This window comes from Tupaia chinensis, unplaced genomic scaffold (assembly GCF_000334495.1).
Source record: "Tupaia chinensis unplaced genomic scaffold, TupChi_1.0 Scaffold000359_1, whole genome shotgun sequence".
Classification (NCBI taxonomy): Eukaryota; Metazoa; Chordata; class Mammalia; order Scandentia; family Tupaiidae; genus Tupaia; species Tupaia belangeri.
In genome coordinates, this window is record NW_006159855.1 from 1,832,748 (window position 1) to 1,853,595 (window position 20,848).

A 20,848-nucleotide genomic window follows, 5' to 3' on the forward strand; every position below is an offset into this window, starting at 1 on the left:
TGGAAGTCGCAGGGCAGAGGGGAGGCCAGAGGATGGAAGGAGCGGAGAACAGGGCCTGGTGGCTGCCTGTTGGCCACAGGCAGGGCAAGCACTGGGGTGTTCAGGTACATGGAGGTCAGGTGGCTGAGGAGGGATGGGTAGCTGGGAGCACGGCTGTCTTGGACCTGCAAGTGGGGCCCGAGATGTGGGTGAGCACGGGGAGCCAGGCTGGGGGTGAGGGTGGGGCAGGGCTGCACGGAAGTTCAGCCTGGAAGTTCCCCTGGAAGGAGCATTCCTGGCATGTCTGGGTTCACGGAGAGCTGGGCTGCATCTCCCAACCCTCCGAGTGTGGCCACTACCATCTCACCTGCCTCGGAAGGGCTAAGTCACTAGGCTATTACCTGTTTTATTTTTTTCTTTTTTTAAAAAGAATTAATTATTTATTTTTATTTAGTTATTTATTTATTTTTTCTTTTTTTGGAGAGGTTTCCGCTATAGGGCACGTGCACTCGCCAGAAAGACAGAGAGAAACAGAGACAGAAAGCAAGAAATCATCTCCCAGGGAGATGGCCATGCCACAATCACATCTCCTCCACTCTCCTCTCGGGATCCTGGGCACACACGTACATGCGCCCGGTGTGAGTTTAAGCCACTGGGTCCGGGACTCGAACCGTAGTCAACCACATGGGAATCCAGCAACACAGCCATTACGCCAACTGCTGGTCCCATAATTAATTAATTATTATTTTTCAATTTGACCAGACAGAGACAGAGAGGGAGAGTGAGAAAGGCAAGCCACCATATACAGGACTCAAACCACGGACGGCCATGTGGGAGTCCAGCACTTCAACCGCCATGCCACCTGCTCGCCCCTTGTTTTTTTTTTTTGTTTGTTTTGTTTTTATTATACTATGTGTGCCACACCCTCCTCAGTGACACCCCATCACAGAGACTCTGGGTGCAGGGAGGAGAGCGGTAGACAGGGGGACGCAGGCTTCAGCATGGCGTGTGGGCCTATGACAGATGGCCCCAGTAGTCCTGTGGTTCCACAGTGCTGGCCTGGCATGCCCGTGGCTCTACCCGCTGAGGCCCACTAGCTGTCCCTCCTGGATTTGGCACTCAGAGGCCCAAGTGCCACTGTCCCCCAAAACTGCTGTGTATCTGTACTCTGGGTTTCTGCCCCGCGTGCCACTCTCCTCCCAAATGCCCAGAATCCATTCCTTCACTCTGATCTTCTGACTCCGACTCTGCCCACCCCTGCCACACCCTCACAGCCACCTCGGCTTCTCCCGCCCACACTTCCGGCTTGACCAGCTTTGAACTGTCATCTGTCTCTAGGCTCCTTTTGCTAGACCCAGCCTGCTATCTGCTGTCACACTGACAGAGTCCCAACAGCCCAGACACCTCCCTGGGCTCCAGAATCAAGTTCAAACTTGGCCAGACATGCGTGGCCCCTGTGGTCTGCCTCGTACCCCTCTTTGCACTGGGGCCCAGCACTGGCCAGAGGGTCTTTCTGCTATAAAAGGAGGACACTGCATCCAAACTGTTTACCACAGTAGTCGCCAGCGGCAAGCAACTACTCAACACGTGGCCAGCAAGGGGGAAAAACCAAGTCTTTCACTTTATATCTTCTTAGCTATTTGCAGCTCATGGCAACCACACTGGACAGCCCGGTCTTGGCTCTCCTCTGACGCAATGAACCCACGGCTATTCCGTTCATACTCGTTCCTGCCTCCTGCCCTGTGCCCTGGCTCACATGTTTATTTATTTTGTTTGTGGGGGAGAGGTTTTTGCTATAGGGCGTGTGAGCTCACCAGAAAGACAGAGAGAGACAGAGAGACAGAAAGCGAGAAATCATCCCCCAGGGGGGATGGTCATGCCACGATCCCTTCTCCTCCACTCTCCTCTCGGGATCTTGGGCACACATGCACATATGCCCGGCTAAGTTTAAGCCACAGGGTCCGGGGCTCGAACCGCGGTCAACTACATGGGAGTCCAGCGTCACAGCCATTACGCCAACTGCTGGTCCCGGTTCACGTGTTTAAATCACACCCCTGGGCCAGCAGGTGGCGCAGTAGTCAGGTGGCTGGATCCCACATGGCTGACTTCACAGTTTCAGTCCCAGACCCAGGGCTGTGAAAAACACGTTGGATGTATGTGCATGTGTGTCGCCCCCAAAATCCCAAGAGAACAGAGAAGGGATTGGGATGTGGCCTTCCTCCCTGTGTGGGTTCTCATTTTCTCCCTCTCCCTAGCAAGTGCATATGCTCCATGACAAAAATGTAAAAAAAATTCTCATTCATCCAGGCAGAGCTTTGAATAACACCTCCTCCAGGAAGCTGTCCTTGATCCCCTTGTCCACAATGCTGTCCTGCTACTCAGGACCAGTGAGACACGTCCTTTCTACTGTGTCCTCGTACACACTAAGTGGACCCCCAGACCCGCCCAAGAGGATGTTCCTGGTAGGGCTGGTGTGGTTTGCATCTCTGCCCCTCTGGTCCCTATGCCTCAGCAGGTACGTGTAGATACTGAGGAGGGGCTGAGCCCCAGGTGTGGGTAGAGCTGTGGCAGGCTCTGTTACCACAGGCGCCCCCTGCAGCCACAGCTGGTTCACACCAGGTGGCTGCCCATCACTGACCCTTACCTCTTGGTCACTCTGGCTGCTGCTGAGGAAGATCGAGCCCCTAAACATGGCTGCCATTTTGGAGAAAAAGCCAGGCTAGTGGGGGCAGAGAAAGCCATATGAGCGGGCATGGAGGAGATGGACAGGAGGCGCAGGGGGGAGGGCAGAGCAGGGCACAGAGGAAGGCAGGTGAGGGGCACGGCCACAGGGTGCCATGGGAGACGGAGGTGCTGGGCCACGGAGAGGGCTGGCCAACGCCCCGGCCTCCCTGTGGCCCAGGAACAAAGCCCTGCTTGCTCTCCCTCGCCCACCTTTGGCTGCAATCCCTCTCGAGCCCTCGGCTAGAACCCGAGGGCCGCCCAGGGACCCGCCTGACCTGGCTTGCTGGGCACCAGGCCCAGACTTTACCTCGCTGCCTGAGGTCCGCCGTTCCAGCAGGAGGCGCACACGGCTGCAGGTCTTCTTGTTGTCCTTGAGCCCCTGGCCGAGGCCGCGGTTGTCATCTTGCATGAGTCGCCGGTCCAAGATCACCTCCAGCTGGCCTGGGGAGAGGGACTGTGAGCCCCAGCCTGCCGCCCCCACCCCAGGCAGACAGTGCCCTGCGAACAGAATCCCTACCACGGGCCCAGCAAGGGGGACAGGAGCTTGGCCACCCGGTGAGAAAGATGTTAGAATCCCAGAGAAGCATGGCCGCTGAGGGCCAGGAAACAAGAGGCCCAGGAAGGGAAGGCTGAGCCTGGGGTGGATCTATGGCCCGTGTTCTGTGGCCCAGGGGTGAGGCTCGCTGGGAGCCCAGGCAGGAAACCACACCCAGACGGACTCCCCACCTCAAAATACAAACCAGCCAGCAGAACACGGAGATCAACAGCTGTCTGGTGTTGTTGCAGACTCCCTAAGGGCAGCTTCACCAGGTTGGGCAGACTGTTTTCTCTCTCTTTTTTTTTTTAGATCAAAGGTGCGTGCACTTGCCAGAGACTGAGAGTGAGAAGAGAAGCACCCCTCATGGGGCAGGGTCACCAGTCCTGGGTGGATTCGAATCATGTTGGTCAGCCATGTGGGATCCAGTTGCCTTAACCACTACGCCCCTGGGCGGATTTTAGTGTGGCAGAAACACATGCTCTCCTGTACTGTTTTAACAGGGACTGAAAGCCCAGATCCAATCCCTGACAGCCTCATCCACTGAATGTGGAGCTGTGGACAGAACTGCCATGGCAGAGCATGCAGAGGCCCAAGTTAGGGGTCATCTGATGTCGCCCAGGGAAAAGAGGTGATGGATGACCACCTTTGCATTCTTTTTCACTTGTCTCTCTTGTGAGAGAAAAATCAAGAGATGTTTGCTAGAGGGCGCGTGTGCTCGCCAGAGAGACAGAGACAGACAGACAGCGAGAAATCACCCTCCCCCCGGGGGGGAATTAACTACATAGCAATCCCTCCTCCTGCATTCTGCTATCAGGATTTTGGGTAGGCAGGCATACGCACTCTGCTTGCATTCTTTTTCACTTGTCTCTCTTGTGAGAGAAAAATCAAGAGATGTTTGCTAGAGGGCGCGTGTGCTCGCCAGAGAGACAGAGACAGACAGACAGCGAGAAATCACCCTCCCCCCGGGGGGGAATTAACTACATAGCAATCCCTCCTCCTGCATTCTGCTATCAGGATTTTGGGTAGGCAGGCATACGCACTCTGCGTGTTTTAAGCTGCCAGGTCTAGGACTTGAACAGTGGTCGACTACGTGGGAGTCCAGCGATATAACTGTTACTCCATCTGCTGGTCCCACACTTTTTTAGTTTGCCAGAGAATGTATGTGCTCACCAGAGAGGCGAAGACAGAGAAAGAGGGAGTGGGCAAAGCACCCCTGAATGGGCCACGGTCAGGTTGCAGTTCCCTCCCTGACCTCCTCTTCAGGGTATGCACATGTGCAGTACAAACACACACACTGTGTTCCTCAAGTCACCAGGGACAGGACCAGAACCACGCAGTCAGCCCTGTGGGATTCGGATCCCTTCACCACCAGATCATGTGACTGGCCACATTATTTTCACTTTTAATTAAAGTGGCGTGGTGGTTAGGGGCACGGGACTCCCACATGGCCCGCTGCAGTTCAAATGCCAGACCTGGCAGCTTGTTTTCTTGCTTTCCCTCTCTGGTCAAATTAAAAATAAATAAAGTTCAATAAAATAACTCCTTTAAAAAAAAAAAATTTAGTGGGGCCAGCAGATGGTATGGTGGTTACAGCACTGGACTCCCACATGGCTGGCTGTGGCTTGAGTCCCAGACCTGGTAGCTTGCTTTCTCACTTTCCCTAGAAAGTGAGAAAGTGGGCCGCCAGGTCCAGGACTCGAACCATGGTTGGCCATGTGGGAGTCCAGTGCCCTTAACCACCACGCCATCTGCCAGCACCAATAACATAATTCTTAAATAAAACAACAACAACAAAAAAAGAGTGGGGACCAGCAGATGGCGCAATGGCTACGTCGCTGGACTCCCATGTAGTCGACCGCAGTTGGAGTCCTGGACCCAGTGCCTTAAGCACATGCCAGGTTTCGTGTGCGTGCATGCCCCAAATCCCAAGAGGAGAATGGAGAAGGGATTGTGGGGTGTGGCCATCCCCCCCCCCACGCCCAGGAGGGAATGATTTCTCGCTTTCTGTCTCTGTCTCTTTCTGGCAAGTGTGCGTACCCTATGGCAAAAAACTCTCCCCTCCAAAAAAAAGACTGTATGTATTTCTTCCAAGACAAAAAGAGGGAGAGAAGATAAAAGAAAGGGAAGGAAAGGGAGAGGAGAGGGGAGAGGGTAGAAGAGAGAAAGGAAGGAAGTGGGTAGGGAGGGAGAGGGAGAAAGAGGGAAGCAGAGAGGGAGGGTAGGGCACCTGGACAGGGTCTCGGCTGACTGGACCAGCACTCAGGGAGGCCGCAGGAGGCACCCCCAAGCCTTTCCCTGTGGGGGTCCAGGTGAGTAACTGCTGGGTCCCAGTTCCCTTCCCCAGTGCCCAAGGGAAGGGAGGCCGCAGGAGGCACCCCCAAGCCTTTCCTGTGGGGGTCCAGGTGAGTAACTGCTGGGTCCCAGTTCCCAGAATGTGCCCAGGGAAGGGGCTCACTGCTAAGCTGACACAGGTCAGATGGCATTTGCCCATCCTGTTTTCCCACAGGATCCTGAGGGGAGCCCAGGCCAGTGTCTCCCACTCAGACGTCCCATCTGCCCTTGTCTCCCAGCCCTGGCTCTCCCTTCCGCAGCTCCGTGGCCCTCCATCCCCGCGCAGTCACAGGAGGGGGCCCCAACACCCAAGACGATTCCCATTTCTACACCGCTTCCCAGAGGGACAGAGATGACATGCGGGGTCACTGGGCTGCAATCAGGAGGCGGAAGGCTGAGAGACTCCAAGCTGCTCCTGCAGAAAGGAGCAGAGAGGCCACACTCCTCCCTGCAGAGTCGGCCTGCACTCACCCTGGCCCATGCTCGGCCACGGCAGGGCACCCTCAGCTCAGTCCTCACAGGCTCCGTTCCACAGGCCGATCTCAATGGCCTCAGGGGCCGCCCAGACTGAACCATTTATCGTGCCCTGAGGACATGGGGCTACCTGAGCCTTCCTAGTGAGCGGCTGGCCAGACCTGCTTCCAGGCCAGCGCTCTCACGCCCACGGCCCTCCTAATGACCATTAGTATGAAGCGAGATGTATTTTTCTCCTTTCCTAAGTGTTTCATTTGAACATGGAGTGTTGGGGCTGGACGGAGGTGCCGTGGCAAACTCGACACTGCGAGGCCGACCCACGTGGGAAGGTTGCCAATTCACATGTAGACACTTCCCAGAGTCGGCGAGATGCACATGTGCCCAGGTCCCACAGCTGGCTGAGGCTGCGGGGTGGATCATGGACTTGGGCCCCTGTTGGGGGTACTATCTGCCTCTCAATTACGTGGGTGCATGGAAAACAGAATAAGCTTATGGACCAGCTGGTGGCATGGTGGTTAAGGTGGCTGGGTCCCACATTACTGACCGTGTGGTTTGAGTCCTGGACCTGGTGGCTTGAAAAACATGCCAGGGGGATACAGGTGGGGAGGGGTGGCAGGTGGCATGGTAGCTGAGGCATTGGACTCCCAAGTGGCTGGCTGCAGTGTGAGTCCTGGACCTGGCACCTTTCTTTCTCACTTACCTTCTCTCTCTCTCTGGTCAAATTAAAAATAATAATAACTGGGACCAGCAGTTAGCGTAATGGCTGTGTCACTGGACTCCCATATAGTTGACCGCAGTTCGTGTCCCGAACCCGGTGGCTTAAAACTCATGCCGGGCGTGTGTGTGTGTGTGCCCAAGATCCCAAGAAGAGAATGGAGGAGAAGGGATTGCGGCATGGCCATCCCCCCGGGGGGGGATTTCTCGCTTTCTTTTTCCTGTCTGTTGTCTGTCTGGTGAGCGCATGTGCCCTGTAGCAAAAACCTCTCCAAAAAAAGAAAAAATAATAACAATAAATAAAATAATTATTTTTAAAAAAGGAAAGAAGAGAAAAACATGCCCGAAATCCCAAAAGGAGAATGGAGAAGGGACTGCCATGTGGTCATCCCCTCCTCTGGAGTGATTTCTCACTTTCCCTCTCTGTCTCTCTCTGGCAAGTGCATGTGCCTTACAGGAAATTTTTAAAAATAGTAAGCTTAAAAAAAAAAAACCAAAAAACAAAAACCTACATAGCATGTCATGTACTTTCCAAACAGAATCTACTCTCACGCCTGGACAGGAGAAGGGGGTTGCATGTCTCCACTGAGAATCAACATTCAACACTCTGATGCTTCCTGCAGGCACCCGAGGACGCCCTCACTAACCAACTGCCGGCACCAGGGAGAGGGTGACAGCAGGTGCCTATGTGGGGCTGGTGGGGCTGTGAATGAGCAGACAGGAAGGAGGCAGGGTGGAGGGGGCGCTCCGCTTGCTTCCTGCAAGAGCTCACGTTCCCTACTCACCATTGCCAAGGCTAGAGACGCCCAGGGCCTGGGCAGTGTGTAGCGTGAGGCGTTTCTGCCCATCCTGGATGTAGGCCATGGTTGGCATGGGGTAGAAGTTGGCTTGCAGGGGCAATTTCTTGAGATACCGCCGCGGTTGCACCTGTAGAACAAGACCAGCCACTGTGAGTGACATTGTCCCCCCCAACATCTGATGGGGTCCCTGATCGCTCTTGCCTGGGAGTCCTCAGAGTCCTCTTTCCTCATTAGGCAGACCACCCCTCCCATGCCTGTCTGCTCCGTGGGGTCTCTAAGGCTCGCTCACGGATCACCTGGAAGCCGTTGAGGTCTGTGAAGAAGGTGCCCTGGCTGTCGATGTCCGTACGGATGCGCAGGGCCAGTTCTTTGTTGATGTAGTCTCGGATGTCCACCAGGGAGGACATGTCCAGGGACAGCCCCTCCACTCCTGGCACAGAAACAGAGCGGGAGGAAGAGCCTGAGACCAGGTGGGGAGAAATCGGGGCTGAGGAAGGGGCTAGGCTGACCTCCTCAGTGGGCCCCAGGGCATTCTGAGATGCTCTTTTCTCCAGGAGGGTTAAGCATCTCTGTCTCAAGTGACCCATCTGCTAGGGACAGACAAGACGGAAGGATGAGCTCAGCATGGCCCAGGGAGCCCATACCTTTTTTTATTTTCATACAACTTTGTCAAATTTGCTATATGGTACATGTGCTCCCTAGAGAGAGAGAAGGTGAGAAATCACTCCCCAGAGGGGATGGCCACTCTGCAATCTCTTCTCCATTCTCTTGGGATTCTGGGGATGCATGCACATACTCCCAGCATATTTTTCTTTTAGTTTTTTGTTTTAATAATATTTACATGATTTTATTTATTATTATTATTTAAAATTTTGCTATAAGGCAGGTGCACTCACCAGAAAGAGCCAAAAACACACAGAGAGAGAGGAGGAGAAAATGAGAAAGCAGGCTCCCAGGTCTGGGACTTGAACCAAGATCAGTCAAGAGAGTACCTCTTAGCCATCATACCACCTGCTGGTCCCCCAGCATGTTTCTCAAGCCATCGAGTCTGGGACTATAATAACAATAAATAAAATAATTATTTTTAAAAAAGGAAAGAAGAGAAAAACATGCCCGAAATCCCAAAAGGAGAATGGAGAAGGGACTGCCATGTGGTCATCCCCTCCTCTGGAGTGATTTCTCACTTTCCCTCTCTGTCTCTCTCTGGCAAGTGCATGTGCCTTACAGGAAATTTTTAAAAATAGTAAGCTTAAAAAAAAAAAACCAAAAAACAAAAACCTACATAGCATGTCATGTACTTTCCAAACAGAATCTACTCTCACGCCTGGACAGGAGAAGGGGGTTGCATGTCTCCACTGAGAATCAACATTCAACACTCTGATGCTTCCTGCAGGCACCCGAGGACGCCCTCACTAACCAACTGCCGGCACCAGGGAGAGGGTGACAGCAGGTGCCTATGTGGGGCTGGTGGGGCTGTGAATGAGCAGACAGGAAGGAGGCAGGGTGGAGGGGGCGCTCCGCTTGCTTCCTGCAAGAGCTCACGTTCCCTACTCACCATTGCCAAGGCTAGAGACGCCCAGGGCCTGGGCAGTGTGTAGCGTGAGGCGTTTCTGCCCATCCTGGATGTAGGCCATGGTTGGCATGGGGTAGAAGTTGGCTTGCAGGGGCAATTTCTTGAGATACCGCCGCGGTTGCACCTGTAGAACAAGACCAGCCACTGTGAGTGACATTGTCCCCCCCAACATCTGATGGGGTCCCTGATCGCTCTTGCCTGGGAGTCCTCAGAGTCCTCTTTCCTCATTAGGCAGACCACCCCTCCCATGCCTGTCTGCTCCGTGGGGTCTCTAAGGCTCGCTCACGGATCACCTGGAAGCCGTTGAGGTCTGTGAAGAAGGTACCCTGGCTGTCGATGTCCGTACGGATGCGCAGGGCCAGTTCTTTGTTGATGTAGTCTCGGATGTCCACCAGGGAGGACATCTCCAGGGACAGCCCCTCCACTCCTGGCACAGAAACAGAGCGGGAGGAAGAGCCTGAGACCAGGTGGGGAGAAATCGGGGCTGAGGAAGGGGCTAGGCTGACCTCCTCAGTGGGCCCCAGGGCATTCTGAGATGCTCTTTTCTCCAGGAGGGTTAAGCATCTCTGTCTCAAGTGACCCATCTGCTAGGGACAGACAAGACGGAAGGATGAGCTCAGCATGGCCCAGGGAGCCCATACCTTTTTTTATTTTCATACAACTTTGTCAAATTTGCTATATGGTACATGTGCTCCCTAGAGAGAGAGAAGGTGAGAAATCACTCCCCAGAGGGGATGGCCACTCTGCAATCTCTTCTCCATTCTCTTGGGATTCTGGGGATGCATGCACATACTCCCAGCATATTTTTCTTTTAGTTTTTTGTTTTAATAATATTTACATGATTTTATTTATTATTATTATTTAAAATTTTGCTATAAGGCAGGTGCACTCACCAGAAAGAGCCAAAAACACACAGAGAGAGAGGAGGAGAAAATGAGAAAGCAGGCTCCCAGGTCTGGGACTTGAACCAAGATCAGTCAAGAGAGTACCTCTTAGCCATCATACCACCTGCTGGTCCCCCAGCATGTTTCTCAAGCCATCGAGTCTGGGACTCGAACCATGCAGTTGGCCATGTGGGATCCAGCTGCTTACCCACTGTACCAGTCACTGGCTGGCCCCCTTCCTGCCCCTTTTTCATCAGCCCGGGGGGGGCTCACCTGGCAGGTTATAAAGCCGGACCACCTGGTGAACATGCTCGTAGTATGCAACCACCTCTGAGAAGAAAGGGCCTTCCGTGACGCGCAGCACCGGGGGCTCCTTGGGGACATAGGGCTGGGGAGAAAGAGGGCGCTCAGCCCACAGCCCAGACAGCAAAGCAGGAAGGTGCTGGCTTGGAGCTGGGAGACAGAAGTGCAGACGCTCCTCTGCCACCTCTGGAACTGCAAACATTATTGGTCAAAAGCGCGCTGAATGCCACTAACCAACCGACCGAACACCCTGGCTGAGCCCTGACCACCCTGATGGCTCGGGGCACTCGCATCAGCCTGAGGTTGGGCAGAGTTGCTAATGCAAGACCTACTCACAATGAAGTGTCGAATGCCTCACAGCGCTCACAGGACACTGAACTGAAAGCGGGAGAGAATGGCTGTGCTGAATATGAATGGCTTGCATCACTAGAAAGTGACAAAGCTGCAGTGGAAGCATGGCAAGTCGGGGCCGTCTGTGCTCACTGCCAGTAGGCTCTGGCCCCGCTCACTCTGTCCCCAGTAGGCAGTGATCACCCTGGAGGAAGGCCCATGCCCTCCTTGTGGACTCCCATCAGTATGGCCCTGAGGGCCTGTGGGTCTGTGAGGAGTCTTGGGGTACCTTGGCCTCGCCATCAGGCAGGAAGAGGTAGGCTCCACTCTTGTCTTTGGACGCGCGAGTGCCGTAGACGAGGAACTCCATGTCAGCCTGCTGCTCCTGCTCCTCGTCCACCCTCCGGATGCTCTGCCGAGAAACACAGCCCTGACCCCTGGCCCCACACCAGCACGTCAGGCCTGCCCCGAGAGGGCGCCACTCACTAACCCCAGGACCAAGTCCAGCTTCCCTGCGCCATTGGCTGGGGGGCAATATGGCCCAAGCCCGGGGCTGCCATCAGTCAGGTGGCAGCACACATGGGGAGCTGGCAGGCAGCTCTACACCCCCACCAACACACACACCACCCCTGGGCCCGACCCTCCCGCCGGCCCGCCGGCCTGCCCCACCGCCCCTGGCCCTTTACCTTGAGGAGCCCAGTAAGGCCTGAGAACCAGACCTGCATGTAGCGGTTCCTGAGGGCGAAGTCACTGCTGTCTGAATCGATGACTCGGACTGGGAATGCCTCATGCCTGCTGACGGGGAGCTGCCGGCCATGCAGGTAGACACGCACGGAGGAGGGCAGTGTGCGGTGTCCGTCCAGGCCCAGCTGCAGCTGCAGCACGCCCAGGCCCAGGGCTGGCAGGTGGATGGGCACCGACACCTGCAGGCACAGGAGGGCGAGGAAGTAGGGCATCAGTTTTGGGTACAGGCCTGGGACTCTGGTCCTGAGTATTCACCTCTTGAGAGCTTGAGTCTCCTCCTGTACCTGCCCTCGAGGTAGAGGTGATGTGACCAGCTCTTTGTCAGACTCTGTCTCAAATAATATTTGGAAACCTATGAAAACTACAGTAAGCTTTTGATAAGTATTTATGCAATGAATACATGATATGGTCTTAGAACTGCTGCCTTTTTTTTTTTTTGACAGTTTTTTGCTATAGGGGAGTGTGCTCGCCAGACAGAGAGATAGAAAGAGAGATTGTGGGGGATGCCACGCCACAATCCCTTCTCCTCCATTCTCCTCTCGGGATCTTGGGCACGCACGCACATGTGCCCGGCGTGATTTTAAGCCACTGGGTCCAGGACTCAAACCGCAGTCGGCTACATGGGAGTCCAGCGACATAGCCATTACACTAACTACTGTTCCCAGAACTGCTGCTTTTTATTAGGCTTTTTCTATAGGTTGTATGTGTTGACAGAGAGAGATAAACAGAGAGACAGAGAGAGGACAAGTGAGAAATCACCCATGCCACAATCCTTTCTCCTCCAGTCTTCTCTCAAGATTTTAGGTATGCATGCACATGCACCTGGTGTGATTTTCTTATTCCTTCTTTCTTCTTACTATTTTTAAATTTGCTATAGGGCACACATGCTCACCAGAGACAGAGAAATGTGAGAAAGCAAACCGCCAGGTTCAGGACACGAACCACGGTTGGCCATGTAGGAGTCCAATGCCTTAACCACCGCTCCGCCTGGTCCTAACATGGTGTGATTTTCCAGCCATCAGGTACCAGGCTTGAACCATGCAGCTGGCCACGTAGGATCTAATGCTTTAACCTCCATGCCACTTGCTGACCCTGAAACTACTTTTACTTCCATTATTACTACACCAACCTTCACTTTCTTTTCACGAACATGCTCAAGTCCCAAGAACGACTGTCCTCTGGGCAGTCCCCTTCCCCGAGACACCTGTCCCCAACCTGGGAGTAAGCAGGGTCAAGGCCAGGGCGGTGGGAGACTGGGGTTGATAGGCAGGGCGAGGCCCTGGGGAGAGGCCAGCGACTGGCCCGGGGTGGCACCTGCCTCACCTGGTAGACATCTGGGACCAAGCTGGTGGCGGAGCTCCAGTGTGCACTGATCTGCACAGCCAGGGGCTGACCCTCCTCTGAAAAAACGCGCACGCGGGGTGAGTTGACCAGCAGGGATACCACGCTGAAGCGCTCCTGTTCCAGCGGGTTGAAGAGCACCACAAACCTGTAGGTGGAAGTAAGAGGTTGACACGAGCAGGTAGCGGGAGTAGGCATAGTAGCCAGGGCAAGGCACCGTAGCGGGGGGACAGAGGGGCCTCGCCTCTGCACTCGCCTGGCCTGCTTACCTGGGTGCAGAGTCCAGCTGGATCACTGTGCGTTCAGGTAGGGCATCTTGACTTAAGCGGGTCTCGTCCTGGAATCGAGTGGGCAGAGGACCATGGTGGGTTCAGTCTGCCTCAGCATCCCGCCCCTACGCTGCCCTGCCTGTCCTGGGTGTGGACGGCCAGCCTGGCTGGGTGTGGTGCTCTCAGATGGGGAAGGGGAAGAGGAGTGACACCCCCACACAGCAGTTCTGTGGATGTGACCCTTGTGCACTGGATGGCCACCCCAGCAGACTTAGGGGCTTACCATTTGCAGAAAGGGGGCCTCCGGGTCAAAGTGGTAGGTCTCCTTGTCCCCCAGCATCAAGTAGTGAGCTGCATTAATGATGACCTGCTTCAGGCTGACGAGGGAGCGCAGCAGCCTAGGGGTGGGGGCAGGACAGGGACGGATGAGCTGCGAGAGGCTGTCACCATGCCAGCAGGACGGCCCTCAGCAGGCCTGCCCTCTGGCTACCCAGCCCCCTTCTTTGGGACACCAGGCAAGGTGGGGAACATAGAGCTGACCTGACCCCGTAGTCGACCACAACAGCCTCCTTGGCGGTGCCCGTGATGGCGTCGTGATGCTGGAAGAGCCCCAGTGTGCGCCGTGCTTCAGTAAGAAGGGCGAAGTCCGAGAGCGGGTACTGGGGGGCCAGTCCAGAGCGACGGGCGTGAGCCACTGCCAGGCTGTACAGAATCTCTGCCCCCCTGCCCAGAGAGAAAAGTCAGCTGCCTACCCGAGACCCAGGCCCCACCCATGTGCTGCAAGCCTCACCACTGCTCCCATCACTTCGTTTATTTATCTCAGTTACTTTTTTAAGAGAGATTTTTGCTGCCCACTGCAGAGACAGCGTGAGAAATCACCCCCCGGGGGAATGGCCATACTGCAATCCCTCCTCCTCCATTCTCCCCTCAGGATTGTGGCATGTATGCACATGCGTCCAGCCTGAGCTTCAAGTCGCCGATTCTGGGACTTGAACTACAATTGGCCATGTGGGAGTCCAGTAACATTAGTAACATTACCATTACACCATCGCTAGTCCTGCACTGATTTTCTTTTCTTTTCTTTCGTTTTTTTTTTTTTTTTTTTTACTAGAGGGCATAAGCCTTAGCCAGAGAGAGAGAGGGAGGGAGACAGAGGACAAAGCACTCCCCAATGGGGCAGACACGCTGCCATTTTTTTCTTTCATTTCTCCATCCTGACACAATTTTAGGCAGACAGGCGCACATGCCCGGCATGTTTCTAAGCCACCAGGGCCAGGGTTTGAACCTCAGCTGGTCATATGGGATCAGGCTCTCTTAACCACTAGGCTACGGGGCTGGCCTCCCTGCTGGTCCATCCCCTCCTGAGCCAATCCAGCCATTATGAAACACTAAAGGCTAGCTCTACTCTCCCCAGCCTGGAAGGGGCTGGGGGTCTCACCGCAGGTGGGCTTCCAACACACGGTCCAAGCTCTTGTAGAAAGGCCGGGAAGTGTAATAGCCTGTCCAGTAGTGATCCTCGCGGTCAGCATAGGAGAAGAAATCCCCGGTCAGCACGGGAAACCCGGGGGGCCGAACACCAGGCTCCACTCCTGTCCTCTTGTACAGAGCGTCAAAGTAGTCGGAGAGTGTGCCAAACTGGACCTGCGGGGAGCCCAAAGACCAGCTCCTGTCAGGTCCCCAACCTTCTGGGGATTCCAACCCACAGTGCTACAGCCAGGGCAGGGGCAGGGTTTGGCCTCAGCAGAGGGCAGCCAACATCCACCTACCCTTAGGACCCTGGGGACGGACGCCTATGTAAGAGGGGGGCCGCCTAAGAGTTTGAAATAAAGCTTTTTTTGCAGCCAGTGACGTGGGGGCAGGGTCCCTCACCCCCCACCCACAAGGGCTGGGCCGCAGCACTGCAGGGGGTGCCCCCTCCCCAGCCACGTACCCCTCACACCTGCACGTGGAGGTCGGGCTTGCTGTTGAGGAAGTCAAAGAGCCGCTGGTAGTTGAAGAACTGGGCATCCCACTCCTGGGGCTTATCATAGCGGAAGTCGTCACCAAGCGGCACCAGGAGCACGTTGCTTCGGAATAGCTGGGACTTCTTGCGGTACTGGTCTAGGAGGAGGGCTGCCCTGGGAAGGGAAGGGGAGGGGAAGGGGGAAGGGAAGGGGAAGGAGAAGGAGAAGGAGAAGGAGAAGGAAAAGGATAGATGGGATGTGGGCCCACCACAAGCCTCAGGGCTCAAAGGTCAATTCACAAGCAGAGCCACCCTGAAGGCAGCCCCTCGAGATACCCAATCAAGGGGCAGTCGGGTTGTGCCTGGCAGATCTCCAGGGACAGGAAATCTGTCCCAGTGGAACCCAGTATTCTCTGGACGGTGCTAACAGGAAAGTTCTTCCGAATCCTAGGCAGCAACTGACGGCTTTCATTCTCAGACCCCACGTGGGCCCTCTGGCAGATTAGTCCTTCCCCAGGACTGCCCTTGGACTATAGCGAAGATGGGCTCACAGGCCAGCCTGTTGTGTGGTGGTTAAGGTGCTGGGACTCACACGGCCAATTCTGTGGTTCAAGTCCTAGACCAGGTGGTCTGGAAAAACACATTTGGGTGCCTGTGTGTGCATGCCCCAGATCCCCAGAGGAGAATGGGGAAGGGGGCGTGGGTTGCAGTTCAACCATCCCCCATGGGGAGCGCTTTCTCATTTTTTTTTTCTCTCTCTCTCTCCAGTGAGCACGTGATCTCAACAGCCCTAGATTCTTGCCTGGACTCTGCATTTATATTTCTGTGAACAAAAGACTATTTTCTCTCCGTTTTGGTCAGGTTTCACCTCTTGGACATCATGGAAATCAGAGCATTGCAAGGAAAAAAACCAGTTCAACTTGTTATGTTCTTAAGGTTCTGGCTAAATGGTTGTTTAGGCAACTCTTAAGCATTTTCCAGGAGAGGCTTGATTTCAACAACAGTGACTTTTTTTTTTTGGTCAGAGAGACAGAGAGGGAAAGCGCGAAAACACCACCATGGGGTGTGGTCACACCATAATCTCTTTTCCTTCCTCTTCCTCTTTTCAGGATTTTGGACATGCAGGCACTCGGGCCTGGTTGTTTCCAGGTCAAGAACTTGAACTTCGTGGTAGGCCATATGGGCTCCAGCTGCCTTAACCCTCAGGCCGTGGACTGGCCCGACAATAGTGACATTTTCAGGGGTCCCTACATGATTTTCTCAAAGAGACCGGGCTTATTTTCTCAGTGGCTGTAAGGGGACTCCAAGGCTGCAGGGGTAGAAGCAGTTTGGTGGGGCTGTGGATCTGAAGTGGGATTTGGGGTCCAGTGAACACTGAGGATCCTGGTCAATTTAGAGTCAAGTCGGACTGCCTGAGCTAGACAAAGGCATGTTAGCCTGAGGTTTGTAAGAAATTAACTTTAAAAAAAAAAAAAAATCTCCCAGGAGGTGCATGCACTTGTAGGAGAGAGGCAGAGAGAGAGAAAATGAGAAAGCATCCCCCATGGGGAATGGACACACCACGATCCTTTCTCTCCCATTTCTCCCCTTCGGATTCTGGGCATGCAAGCCCATGTGCCCAGCAAGCTTCTCAAGCCGTCAGGTCCAGGACTCAGCTGTGCAGTCGGCCATGTAGGATCCACGGCCTTACCCACCACACAGCCGGCTGGCACAAATACACTTAATCCGAGAATCCTTCACCTCCGTTAGTCAACTGGCTCTGACAGTCTGTCAGAACATTTGCAAAGCTCATCTGGGAAACTAAAAGCATCCTGGAAGAAGGGGCTCCCGGGGCCCATGCCAGTTTTCCAGGCTACCATCTGCATCCACCATGTTTTCCTCATGTGGCCTGCGTCGTACAGCTCCACGTGGCAGTGCCCAGAACAGAGGCCAGACCTCGGGACTCCTCTGTGAGCCCGAACAGCCAGGGTTGAAGCAGATACCTCTCTGCCACGTTAGACTCTGTGATGGCCCGGGGCGGCACCTTCCACGGGCAGTTGATACGTCCCCCGGGCAGGCGTTTGAAATCGAACTGGCAGCAGATCTTGGGGTCCGGGCCGCAGGTGTGGGGGATGTCATAGCTGTAGAAGGGCATCATGTGGCAGAAGATGTCCGTGCTGGCGTCTGAGTCTGGGGAAGACATGCCACAGTCACCATGGCAGGTGGTCCCTGTGGCTGGGGACCAGGATGTTGAGAGGGCAGGGACTGGCTTGGTTAAAGCAGCCCTGATAGACACAAGGCTCAGAGGACATGCAGGTCAAGGGACAGGACATGGCTCCTTCTGGGGAAGTGCCCACAGGGCACGATTAGGCCCTTGGAAGTCAGCCGGACCCATGGGGCTAGAGGCTGACATCCTCACCAGCGCCCATGGGGGTCTCATTTCTGATGTCCCCCTCATCCCCGGTGAAGGTTATGTGCCTTGGCTCCCTCAGCCCTACCTGGCCTTACCCCATGTCTGCCTCCACATGAACTCCAGGCTGCGGGTGGCAGCAAAGTACTTCTTGATGGCGTAATGCACCCTCTGAATCAGCATGCTGGTCAGGTTGGCACGGCGCAGCAGGTAAGGCATGGTGGAGCTGTATCCAAAGGGGTCCACTGCCCAGCCCGAGCGTGGGGTCACACCTGCAGAGCAATGCATGCAGGCCAGAGGCCTGAGGACTCTTGGCCTCCCAGGGATTGGGCCCTTAGTTCCTACCTTGGCAGGCAGAGAACGGATGCCACCCACCAGGCACACACGGTCAGGGGAATCAGCCTCGAAAGGAACTGCCCCCCGCCAATCCCTGTGCCACAGCATGCTGGGTCCAACCATAGGGACAGAGCCTCACCCCAGGCCTGGACTCACCCAGGTTTCTCTCTAGCCACTGATGTCCCTCGATGAGCTGGTCAATCAGCGCAAAGTAGTGAGAGTTGGCCTCGTCGGGCATGACCCAGCCTCCTGTCGCGATCTCCAGCTGCCCATTTCCCACCAGCCTGCAGTTGAGGACTCACATTCAGCCCCGGGTGGGATTGTCTCTTCCATCCTGCCCGCCAGAAGCCCAGGGCTTGTGTGCACAGGCCTCACTGAGTCAGCTCACCCGAACCCAGGACCAAGAAATGAACACGTGCCCTGCTTCCCCCCGGCCACTTCCACGCTATCCTAGCCTGCCTTATCCGGGGGCGTCTTCTTTCAGGTAGGGCCTGTGCCTTCTCTTCGCTGATGCTCGCACGCCTTCAGTTTCTCCTGATGCTAGTGATGCTAGTGACCTGCAACAGTCATGCCCTTGCCTCTGCCAGGGGTCCCTGTGCCTCTTCTCTCTGCCCTGGTGGCACCTGCAGCTGACAGCGTGTCCTCCTCACTGAGCCCGGGGCCCGCCAGCACCCCCCATAGCCTCCCCGCCTGGCACTGGCCTTCGCACTGCCGCCTTCTTCTGGGCATTGATGTTGTCCCACCACTTGGCGAAGAAGGAGACTTCTGCCCAGAGGAAGCGCCGCCGGGAGTCCTCCTGCAACTTGGACACCATGCTGTTGAGGATGTGCTGCGTCTGCTCCGTGTAATATTTGTCGAAGGTCTTGATCCAGCCTGGAGAGCCAGCACAGGGTCCCCTGAGGACACGACCGCCTTCTCCAACTGTCTCTCCCTTATGGCCACCCCTTGCCCAGGTGCAGAGCTCTGCAGGGCCCTCACCTGGGTCATTGTGAGAGTGAGGCACCACAAACACCTGCAGGTCTTCGGCATCCCAGTCGTTCGGGCTGTAGGTGATGTCGAAGCCTTGCCTCCACACGCCGCCCTCCGCATTGTCAAACGGCAGCCACTCTGACACGGCCAGCACCTGCCAGGCAGGAGAGCAGCTCAGGGTCCCGTCCGCAGCCCCTGCAAGTCCCTGCTGCTCTGACTCTTACCTGTAGCTCTGGCTTCTGGCCCCGGCCCCCCAAAGCAAACTGGCAGTCTTGGGGGGAGACGGAAAAGAAGCTGGGCCGGGGCTCCGGCGGCACCACCCAGGAGCCATTGGCCGTGTAGTAGGGCAGCAGGGCGGGCGGGCCCTCCACGTTGGCCGTCAGCTCCAGCACGGAGTCCTTGATGTGGCTGATGATCTCATGGTTCTCCTCCAACAGCTGCTCCAGCTGCTCGATGCGGTTCTGCAGCACAGAAATTTGGCTCTGCCAAAAAACCAGAAAGCAATCACCCCCAGCTCCCTGTGTCACGGGGAAGGCCTCTGCTCGGGGTCCACCGGAGGCCTGGCCATGAGTCTTTTGTCTCAGTCGAAGCTGGACCACGAAGCTCCATGGCCTTCCCTCTGGTCAGATTAGGGAGCTGAGCACCTCAATCCACTCGGATGGGACGTGCCATCACTCTGGCTCCCGCACGGCAGAGATTTCATCTCCCATAACCTATTTCCCAGTCGGTGTCGCCTGTCTGGAGCTCTGTGCTGAGGACTGAGTGGGAATGAGTGCTGCAATCAATTAGCACTGTCTGCCCGGAACACAGGAAGATGGAGCAGACACACACACAGCCATTTCCCTTCCTTCCTTCATGCCATCACTGCTTTTAGCCTTGGCTTTCTAGAAAACCTGCCTACTGAGAAGGCACGGTCTTGTCCTGGGCTGACATGACTCTCCAGCTGAGGTGGCAAGCTGAGCCCACATGACTTGGGGATGAAGAGATCGATGGGCAGCCAGGGATGACTCACCCGGGGGAAGTTCCCACCGCTCTGGTGTCGGGTGGGGTCGTGCTGCACCCGGTCCAGCATGAGGTAGAGCGAGAAGACCCCCACGCAGAAAATAGCGGCGCCGCACACTGTCACCTGCTTTTTCAGCTTCATGCTGGCTTCCTCGTGCACCTGGCAGGATGGATATTCCTCTGTAGCTCCAACATTCAAGGGACTTTCCACTGCATGCCCCAGTGGGCACCTGAGGGCTGCTCCCAAGGAACACCTCTGCCCGACACTAATAAGAAGCTTTTCAGCACTCAACCCCAGCCCTGCCCGGGGATGCTGGCCAGCTATGATTTCCGTCTCTTGGCTGAGATGTGAAAGGACAAGGAAGCAGCACGTCTGGAGCTGCCCCTGCCTGGTCCTGGTGGCAGCTCTCCCTAGGCTGATGCTACAACACGGGGACAGGATGAGGGAACCCCAGTTCTCACTCCAGGGCCCATGCGCAACTTCCTGAGGACAACCAGCTTCCCAGAGGGCCTGCCTCCAGGAGGTGCCCGCCCAGGCCCCTTGGTCATGTCCTCCTGGTCTCTGATGAACACACTGGCCTCTAATTGTCATCTGAAAGTAAAGCCAGAGTCCAAAGAGACTGGCAGTAAAGCCTTTCTCCCCACTCTCCTGGGTCAGACTGGCACTCACAGACTCTGCGCCTGGTACAGACCCTCTCTAACAGACACAGCAGTGACTTTCTCTTTCCAAAAAGAAGAAAGGCGCTTATGTTCCTAACAAAGCCAGTCCTCCATGTCTGCCCTGTTAGTACTGATTCCTGCAGCAAGAAACTTTCAGCTGCACGTAGGAGACCTCTGGGAAGCCAGCGGTGATGCCAAAGGTCCCCTGGGTAAGGAGAAGGCTGGCACGACTGCTTGGCAGAAACAACTTCAAAGGACCAATGCCCGCTGCCACCCCGTGGGCCCCACTTGCCTTCTGGGGAGGGAGGATGCTGCTGGGCCCAGTGTGAGCGGGACCGTGCTCCGGAGCTGGCTACAAGGGCCCCGGGGCCAAGGAGCTCTGTTTCCTCTGCGTGCTCTACTTAGCACGATCTGATTCCGCTTAGCGGCCCCCGGGCAATATTTTTAACCCTGGGAGGCTGCGTCCAGGCCAAAGTGGGAGGAGCTGGGGAGAGAGAGTTGGTCCTAGGAGGGCAGGCACCTGCCGCTGGGTCTTCGGTCGCCCGC

At 55.6% G+C, this 20,848-nt stretch overlaps 1 protein-coding gene across 1 annotated transcript in view; it reads right to left on the reverse strand.

The window, feature by feature from the left end:
* MAN2A2 (mannosidase alpha class 2A member 2) overlaps positions 1-20,777 on the reverse strand; it is a gene marked incomplete in the record, with an annotated part of 23,576 nt that extends 2,799 nt beyond the window's left edge. Inside the window, 22 exon segments of the mRNA XM_027773561.1 lie at positions 1-164; positions 2,624-2,698; positions 3,011-3,144; positions 7,546-7,687; positions 7,857-7,990; positions 10,291-10,405; positions 10,940-11,062; positions 11,337-11,573; positions 12,718-12,883; positions 13,005-13,072; positions 13,288-13,402; positions 13,545-13,727; positions 14,443-14,645; positions 14,944-15,121; positions 16,929-17,115; positions 17,434-17,607; positions 17,828-17,955; positions 18,373-18,544; positions 18,650-18,794; positions 18,865-19,122; positions 19,653-19,802; positions 20,595-20,777. Of these exon segments, the coding sequence (XP_027629362.1) occupies positions 1-164; positions 2,624-2,698; positions 3,011-3,144; positions 7,546-7,687; positions 7,857-7,990; positions 10,291-10,405; positions 10,940-11,062; positions 11,337-11,573; positions 12,718-12,883; positions 13,005-13,072; positions 13,288-13,402; positions 13,545-13,727; positions 14,443-14,645; positions 14,944-15,121; positions 16,929-17,115; positions 17,434-17,607; positions 17,828-17,955; positions 18,373-18,544; positions 18,650-18,794; positions 18,865-19,122; positions 19,653-19,784 (3,233 nt within the window).
* Between the last annotated feature and the right edge of the window lie 71 nt (positions 20,778-20,848).